Source organism: Falco biarmicus, chromosome 14, assembly GCF_023638135.1.
Source record: "Falco biarmicus isolate bFalBia1 chromosome 14, bFalBia1.pri, whole genome shotgun sequence".
Taxonomy (NCBI): domain Eukaryota; kingdom Metazoa; phylum Chordata; class Aves; order Falconiformes; family Falconidae; genus Falco; species Falco biarmicus.
In genome coordinates, this window is record NC_079301.1 from 382615 (window position 1) to 391785 (window position 9171).

The following is a 9171-nucleotide window of genomic DNA, read 5'->3' on the forward strand; positions in this document are numbered from 1 at the left end:
TATTTGATTTGAGTCTCGGAGAGCCAGTATATAGGGAGATGCAGAGCATTTTTTTAAGTAACTGCTTGTTAGAGCAAACCAATGTGTTGAGCAATGGCATGAAATTAAAGTGAAAGATTTTACCGCCTGAGCTAAATCACAGGCAAGTTTGTAATATCGTTTAGATGACCTCTCTTCCCAAGCTTTTGAGCATAATTTAGCCTTCCGCTGGAAGTGAAGTACTAAGCACCCCCAGAGTCCTCCCAACCTCTGACAGCAATTTAGTAGCCTAACACTTTACATCCTCCTGTGATAAATGCCTAAACAACTAGAACTAGCTGAAGCATCTGGAAGAAAGGTGCTAATGGCAAACCGTCATGCCTTAAAAGTGCCCAGCTCAAGCACTGATGCTTCTAACACACTGAAACGAGTTTTTTCCATTGACTCCAGGCCTCAGCCTGACGTTGGCACAGTTTGGAGCACTGTGACTTACTGGTCTCTCACTGCAGTAGTAGGCAGCTGCAGGTTTGTGGCTTTGCATGTGGAGGCAGCACCATGACCCCAGCAACTGGCTTTGGGGGATGCGGTGAGGTATAGTCACGCGAGGAGTCCAGTGTGGGCTGACTTGACACCCCCCTCCTGTCCTCTCCTCTTTAAAAGGGAAACCCAAGTCAAACTTCCAAGTCAAACCATGGCCATGACTGTACTCTTGCCTGTTCTGCAGAATTAAATCAGAAGACTGAGAAAAAGGACAAATTTGCAAGCAACAGAAAAATGATGGCACTGCATGGTGAAATACCAAGGAAGTCAGAATTCATATGCAACAAAATCCTTTGAAGCCTTTTGTATTTGCCCTGGAAAAGAAAACACATTGCACTAATTGAGCACTTTTCAAGTGTATTTCAAGGTACAAACATGAGCACTCACAGCATTCCCATAACATAGGTCAGAGTTAATATCTCTGTTGTAATCAAGACAGATTGATTCAAGTCCCACAGAGTGAATCAACATCAGTCTGTTGTGTCCAGGGAGGTCCCTCGCTCCATCATTATTCCACGTGCCTCAGATTTCTCTCTTTTATTATGCGTTTGGTCCCCACACGGTAAAAGGAAAATTCTAGCATTTCCTTCAACACCAATTCTGCTTTTCCGGGAGAAAACCAGAGGGTGGCAGTTAGGAGGCTCATCACCCACAGGGCCATTTCCTCTTCCTCTAAGCAATGAGCTCCAGTCTGATAGCAAAAATTACATTCCTGGGACATCACTCCCCCCCTCTGCAGTCCCTTTATTATGCTCTAATAAAAAAGACTCAAGGACAAGCAGGATGTACAACCAGTAATTGTTGAACGTGAAAAGCCAGACGGCATCCATTTCCAGCACAATCCCCGGCTCCTCAGCTCCTTGCAGTCTGGGATGTCCTAACAGGGGAACATGCACTGGAAAGTACACCTTACCAGTGTTACTGGCTAGCAGCACTGCACCCAGCTACACCTCAATTTGCAGGCCAAAGTGTTTCCACTCCTTCAGATCCTCTCTTCCTCACCTTGGCCCTTCAGGCTCAGAAATTATTTGCTCTGTAAAAGTAGGTTGATAATCACCTGGCTGAGGGTTTCCGCACCAATGAGCTTCATTTGCCAAAGCCCGAGATTATGTAGTTCCCCTAGGTTAAGGAAAGCAGTGAGACTGGTACATTTATCACAGCAGGAGGCAGACAGGAAGAAGATTTTCCTTTGGTAAAGTTTACCATTGAGTATCTGCAGCCCTGCACGGCTGCTCATGAGGAAAAGCTGGTACTCTACTAAATTCTTTCTGTTTCATATTCTGATTCCATTGCACTCACAAGGTTCTCATACTCAGGATTCTTCCTGATGTATACGCTGTTGTGGCTGTCATCTTTCACAGTGAAAGTATCATTGAATGTTTCAGTCTTACAATTTGTCTTCTTGTGTAGGCACTTAACAGGGACTTCCACATCAGTCTCCAATCTCATGACATCTGCAGTGCTGCAGCTGAAACAACAGAGAGACACTATTGAGAAGGATGACTACATCAGAAGTCATTTGATTTACACCTTAGCCAAAGACAAGATCTACCACATAATCCGTGGAACAGCAAAATTTATATTAATCTAGTGAGGGCCTGGGAGGCTCTGAAAGACAATAGAAAGTAACATTAAAAGAATTACACACACAAGAAGAGGCAACAAACAGTTAACACTGCTATGTACTATGTACACATGTACATGTATGTAAACACTGTTTATGTACCATAAACTCACATAGCATTACTGTATTATACTCAAGAGTTACCAGCAGATGGCCTAGCCTTTAGAAAGTAACTACCAGTAGTAACTGGGAAAATGGCAATGTGTGAGACTACAGACGGCACAGGTATTTCTCTGAATAGAAAAGTAGCATGAAGGGATTAAAGGCTGAGATTGTGACAAGGCAGAAGATATGTTTGTATCATTGTAAACAAACAGGAATTGCACAAAATACAAAAACACTTGGATAAGCACTGGGACATGTTTCTTAAAGGGAAAGGCATGTATAGAAGGAACTGAGCTTGAGGGAAAAGCTGACAATTTTTTTGTGAATTTTTTTTTTCTTTGTGAAATAACAGTGGGAATTTACTACAGAGAACGGTTTTCCCATGGCATCTATGAGGCAGATCGAAGGACCCTGAATACCTTTCCCTCATTCTAACATATCAAAGAGTGGACTCTTGCTACCTCATGCATTAAAATATTAATGCCCTCATGCTGCTAACTAAATGGACTGCCAAGGTATTCAGATCCTCCTCCTGCAAGTCAAAGAAATATTTGGTTTTTCACTGAGCAAAGAGGCTTTTTGGAGACATCAGTATGATGCCCTCAAAGTCTTCTTAACGATCCACATGAAAATCTGTACTCACAAAGCAACTTCATAGAGAGGTTCTGGGAAAACAAAAGAAGAATCAAAGATGTGCATCAATATGTTTTATGTGTCACAGAAAAAAACCAGCTGCTTCCAGGTATTCCCACCTTCAGGAATAACCCTCCCACCCTGCCTCTCTGGGGAAGGGACCAACTGGGGCCGATGGGAATAGGATGTGGCTGCCGGGGTTGGGGATGGAGCCGAGGCGAGCACCGCGCCGTCCCGCCCCGAACCCTCGGACGAGGGCCACCCCCACCCCCGCCCCCGTCCCGCCTCGGGCCGGGCTTCCCGCCGCTCCCGCCACCGCCCTCCGGCCCCAGCCCAGCCCGGCCCGGCCCCCCACCGCCCTCCGGCCCTGACCCGGCCCGGGCCCCCACCGCCGCCCGGCCCCGTCCCGTCCCGTCCCGCCTCGTCCCCCGGCCGCTCACCCTTCTTGCCAGGCCTGCGGCGCAGCAGCGCGGCCACCAGCGCCCCCAGCGCGGCCCCGCCCAGCGCGGCCGGCAGCGCGTACAGGGGCGCGGCGGGCGCGGTCTGGGGGGCCCCTGCGGGCGGGGGAAGCGCTGTGAGCGGCGGGCGTGGGGGAGCCACCCCCACCCCCACCCCTCGAACTTCGGGCTGGGACCTGCGCAGCGCCTCGGGCCGCGCTTGCCCGCGGCTGTAAGCCGAGGCCGGGGCCGGTGTTCTCAGCCCCTTTCGGTCTGAAAGGGGAGGCAAAATGCCGGGCCACGACCGCGCTCGGGCAGGCCCGTGGGCGCGCAACCAGCAGGGCAGCCCTGGCCCGGGGAAAACCCGAGGCCGGGCGGGGCGGGGGTGGCTTCCCCGCGGCAGCGGCTGCCGGCAAGGCCGGGCCTGCAGACGCGTCGGCCAACCCGGCCGTGTCCAGCGCACTCCACTCTCCTGCGGCAGTGGGAGGCCCCTCCGGCACGGCCTCCCTCCCGGAGCCCGGCGTGGCGGCAGGAAGGCCTGCCAGAGCTAAGGCTCAGCGCAGCGGGACCCTCCCGGGCTGGGGTAGGCAGCCCCCTCCGCTGGCTGGCGGGCCCGGCCCGCTGCCCGGCCCAGCCTGGACGTGACGGCTGTCCTGAGCTGCCTGTCCTCTTCTGAGGAGCGCGCCACACGTTGATTCTTGCAAGCTGCCGCGCCTGAGGTGCGCGTTGAGAACACCTGCCGGACCTGCTCTTGGAGCCACCAGCCGGATTTTCATCCCTGATGTGTGTCCCGCCGGCAGTCATGCGGGCAGCACGTGGCACTGGCCTCCCCACCTCCCCGGCCATCAGCAGGGGGTCCCTGGCAGCCCTGGTGCATAAGAGCTCTAGGCACCACCACTTGTGGCTGGCTATGGCATGGCTTCGGCTTTGTCCTGCTTGGACACATCCAGGCATCCACAGGACTATATGTCTCCTACGGTGACTTCTTGGTCTGGGGGGCTTTACTGTCAGCGGCTGCACCTTAAGGCTGCCTGACACATGAAGCCCCACACCAGGCTTCTTGCCCCAGGTGGGCTGAAGCTGTTCATCCCCCAGTTTCCCAGGCTGTGGTCCCTCTAGCACTGGCTCTGCTGCCATCCTGGGGAGCTCCAACCCAGCTACCCACAGGCAAGCACCTGCATCTGGGGCACAGGGTGGCCTGTCTCTCCCACAAGCAGAAAGGATCTACAGCCCAAAAGGAACATCAAGTGGATTTGCCTCATTCGCCTTCTTTGTCACTCACAGAGTGCCAGGGTGAAAGCAGCCCTTCCTTGCAGCCCAGGTCACTCACCTGTGGGCACTTGCTGGGTCCCACTGCCTCGAGGGGTGAGCGGGGGTCTGGCGTGCCTGTCAGTCCCAGCACTGGGCTGCTGTGTGACTGGGGACCCTGCAGGAGAGTCAGGTCATCAGGCTGTTTCCCCCACTCCCTGTCTACAGTACAAGCCAAATGAGAGCAAGACATGCCCAGTGCAGGAGTCAGGCTCCCATACTGCACAGCTTTGGCCCTGGAGGGACACAGGGGACATTTTCCTGACCCCTGCCATGACCAGGCACCCTCTGAAGCAGGGAGGATGCCAGCCCCTGTGGTTTCCTCTTGGGGCAATTGAGACACCATTCATATTTAGCATGTCTGATCCTGCTGTAAAAGAGGAAACTCCCTGCAGTGGAGATGAGGAGCTCTGCTCTGGGGACTCACCTCTCACTGTCAGCTCAACGGTGTCGCTCTGCTGCACTGCCCTGGCTCCAGCCCTGTTCTCTGCCTCACAGTAGTACTTCCCGGCGTCGGAGGGCTGCAGGCTGTCCCACGCCAGCTCAGCCTGGCTGCTCAGGAGCAGGGCTTTCCCTCCCGGGATGCTCCTGAACCAGCGGTAGCTGATGGGGGGGGACCCGTCGGCCACACAGGTCAGGCTGGTCCTGGCTCCTGCCGGCACTGCCAGCCCCAGCTCACCCGCCCTGATGACGGGCTTGGTCACAGCAACTGGAAGACAAAGCAGACAGGGCCCAGGTCACGCTGGCCCTGGCTGGCTGGGCAAGGTCCCCCTGCCACGGCAGCTCTGGCTCTAGCTCTCAGCGCTTTCCCAGGAGGAAGAGGGGCACGGCTCTTGTGTTGCCTCTCTGCGCACATTAAGCTCAGTTTACTCTTGCCTAAAGCCAGGTTTACACCAGCTATACTGCCATTGCTACTGTTGTATCACACAAGTCCTGTTCTGTCATGTGGCTGCCCCCTTGCAGAAAATTATTTCTAGCACCTGCTGAAGATGCTCGGGATGGGGAGAAGGCAGATTTGGTTAGTACAACACCCACTTGCTGTCCCTCTTGCTACAAGAACCACAGGGATGCTGGCTCCTGCACAGAACCAAAACCAGAGCTGGATGTTCTCTCAAGCACCACAGGTTCAAGTGGCCCATTGGTAGATCCAGACTGTGGTGTATACTGACCGATCCCCCCTCCTCAGCCTGCCCCTATGCCTCTGTGAGTGGAGAAGAGGGGCTGGAGGGAGGAGGATGCCTCACATCCAGCCTGGATGTAGGTAGACATTATGGTGTGAAAGTCTGTTCCCACCAGCAGCTGCTTCAATGTGCTCTGTGGATTAGACTGGCTACACAAGAGCAGGGCTTTGTGGCAGGATTTACCTTTGACTACTTTAACCACAGTGGTCACCTCCTTTGTTACCAAGCTGTTGTTTTCAGACCTCCAGATGACTTTACAGGTGTAGTGTCCACTGTCAGGCATTTCGAGGTTCTCAATTAGGAGTGAGGCGTTCCCTGGGCTGTGCTTTGGGACGCTGACCCGGTCTCGGAACTGAGCCAACAGGATGTGGTCACCAGAATCGTCCCTCCGAAAGATGGTAGAGGTCCTATGGTCTCGCTCTATGCTCCAGCTGAGCATTTGCTGTGTGAAACCTTCTGAGGGCATGTATGCACACGGTAAAGTGGTGGTTGCCATCCACGTGCCCTTGACCTGGGGGACACCAGACAGATCCAGGAGGGCTGCAGGGAACAACAGTTAAAAGGAAGAAATAAGAATGCAGGAGGAGAATGTCCTTAGAATAGATAGGATGAGCGGGCAGTGGAAGCCACAGCACACAGCCATGTCTTAGATGTCCTGTAGACCGCAACCAGCTAAACCAGGGCCTGTCCCCACTCACTGAGCACAGGGAAGTGAACAGTTGCTTCAACCTCATGGCTATTTTTATTGTTTCTTTCTGAACACTTGCCAGTTCTTAATTCCTTCTTGGTACAGAGAAGCACAAATCCTACTCCTGGTGGCAACATCACAGCTATAGTCTTATATTCTGTCTCTTATTCCTGCTCTCTAGCCCCAGCCTTTACACCCTACCTCTGCTTCTTGGCTTTCTGCTCCCGCTTGCACATGGTGAGTCAAACAGCAACTGACACGGGATGCTCTAACACCACTTGCAATGTTGGCTTCTACCTTCTATATGGGAGGAAGGATGAACAAAGCAAGTTTACTGCTTCACTGCAATTAACAGTGAATGCAACATGTTTGCATTCATTAATGTCACTATTTTTTAGTGCAACTTCCCTGGTGCTCACAGGACCCAGCAGCACTTCTCTGTGCAACAGCCTGTCCTAGAGCTGACTGGAAGTGCCAAGGAGAAAGGCAGGCGAGCATCTATGGACCTGGGTCTGCAGGGGCGGCTAAGGGGACAGCTGGGGCTGAGTATGGTGGAAGATTATTTCTGACATGGAGCCTTGGTTTTCCTTTACTGGCTGACATAGAGCAGGCACAGCTCCATTTTTCAAATCTCACATGCCAGTCAAATGCAACTCCTTGATATATCAATTTTTAAAGGTTTTCCATTGCTCCTCCTCTTCTTTTCACAAGCTCCCATCAAGAAAAACTAAGAAGGGTGGAAGCTACTTAGGAAGCTGCTCAGAAATAACCTCAAGGCATTTGGTGCACTCAAGTTCAAGTATGTTTGCTGTTCAGTGTATTCATCTGGACATAATTTTGTTTAAACATTTCTCCAATATTATTTTGCCTTGCTATGTGCCTTGAAATAGCTGCCAGTGTGCACTGATTCCCTGTGGAGCAGCTGCACTCTGTATATGACCAGTTTCAACGTTAGTGGGGATGATTCCAAGGGAGAGCTGATTGGAAGGAGTGGGAGAAACTCAACAAAATAAAAATCTCTGAGACAGCATTTTTAAAAGTATTTCCTCCCAGTGACACTTCTTAAACTAGGATGTAGCCTTCCAGACAAACAATATGAATTCTCCCAACAGAGGGAAATAGAGCTGGACCAGACAAAAACCTGAAGGGCTACATTAGAGACTGATCAGAGGGATTTATTTAAATTATGTATAATGCATGATAACGGAAAAGAAAAAAATTGAACTGTCATATTCTGGCCCATTTTCTAAAATGAATGAGCCTCTTCCTTCCTAGTTTGCCAGCACCAGCTGTCCTGGTGGCCTGGAAGTACCATGCAGGCAGGAGCCTTTAGGAATGTACTTTGAAGTACTGGACCTGGAACAGGAACGGTGGACCAAACCCAAACTTTTTTCTTTAGCCTTAGAAAACTTCAGATCTGACCTATTTGGATCCTACCTGCTTCAACCAGATAAGAACCCTGCCAGGCACTCAAGTGGGTGCAGGAGAAGAGGGGATGGATTTTGTGGTACCTGGCTCATTCTTGCAATGCCTCCAGCTGCCGGCCCACTGAGACCACAGCTCCTCTGGGAAGCGCCTCATGTAAATAGCAGGTTACCTGAATTTAGCTGGACTTGGCTCACCTCTACCCATACCCCCTTATCCCGCTCCCCCTTTCCCATCCTCCCCAGAAAGGCTGATTATGTTCAGCTGCATTAACTCACAATAAGTCACTTGAGAGGCAGATCCCAGAAATCTGCAAAGCTGCCTTTTTTATGATAAGTGGGGAAAGTACTTCAACCCAGTTTTCTAAATGTCAGGAGCAATTCTGTGCTTCTGTATACAGCTTGTTAAAGCACCTTTCTCCTGTTTCCCAAAACCTTCCTCTTCCAGTGTCAGTGTCATATGTGCCCTAGGAGTGGCACATATGCCTCATGGGCATATGAATTGAAGCAAAGATTCCAGCATCACCTCTCCTGGTGTGCCTAGAGAGTCATAAGATCAGGAGAGACCAAGGGGGATCATGTGTGTGCCTGCACCTTGTTGCACAATTACAGCTCTTCTTCCCAGGACCACGGTAGCAGAACAATGGTGATGCATTATGAAATTCCAGAAGAATGTATATTCCAGCTTCACAAAGACTGTTTCGGAAGCTAACACACTGAGCAAGTGCTTTCCAAGGGTCCTCAGCAATCATGTTTTGCTCTTGCTTTGGGGTGTGGAAGCTGAGCTTTTGCCCAATACTGCCCCATTTGCCCCCACTCTTAAAAGCACCTTGTCATATCTGATACCAAGGGAGACTCCTGCAAATCCTTAGGCTCTATTTTTTCATACAAGAAACTAAAACTTCCTACACTTGACAATTTTTAAAAATTAAGACACTGTAATTCAAAAGATTTTCCCTATCCTCTTAGTACTCTGATTTTTGTTCCTATGCATTGAAGCATTTACTCACCATTGCAGCTGATGAAAGCCATCACAAACACCACTATCCGCACAACTTCTCCCATTCTCCCAGAGCTGCAGGCCTGTCCTCCTTTCCCTGCAATTTGTGAGAGACCCCCACACTCCTGGGACCAGAATGCAAGTGAAGAACACTTCCCTTTCTTCTGTCCTTTGTCATGTCAGATCCTCTTTCTGAAATATCACGAGTCCATTTCACTGCTGAGTTAGGTGAAGAGTGAAGGATGGACAAAG

At 51.1% G+C, this 9171-nt stretch overlaps 1 protein-coding gene across 2 annotated transcripts; it reads right to left on the minus strand.

The window, feature by feature from the left end:
* Positions 1–861: 861 nt before the first annotated feature.
* Positions 862–9171, minus strand: LOC130158819 (V-set and immunoglobulin domain-containing protein 4-like). 2 transcript variants are annotated; one of them, XM_056359878.1, is made up of 7 exons: positions 8930–9171; positions 5991–6347; positions 5054–5335; positions 4649–4744; positions 3322–3435; positions 2892–2913; positions 862–1987 (listed from the first exon to the last, which is right to left on the minus strand). In XM_056359878.1, the coding sequence occupies exons 1-7, from the start codon at positions 8982–8984 to the stop codon at positions 1777–1779; spliced, it is 1137 nt and encodes a 378-aa protein (XP_056215853.1). In that variant the 5' UTR covers positions 8985–9171; the 3' UTR covers positions 862–1776. The 2 variants fall into 2 exon arrangements, with proteins under 2 accessions (XP_056215853.1, XP_056215854.1); XM_056359879.1 differs by lacking the exon at positions 3322–3435 and having other exon boundaries at positions 8930–9169.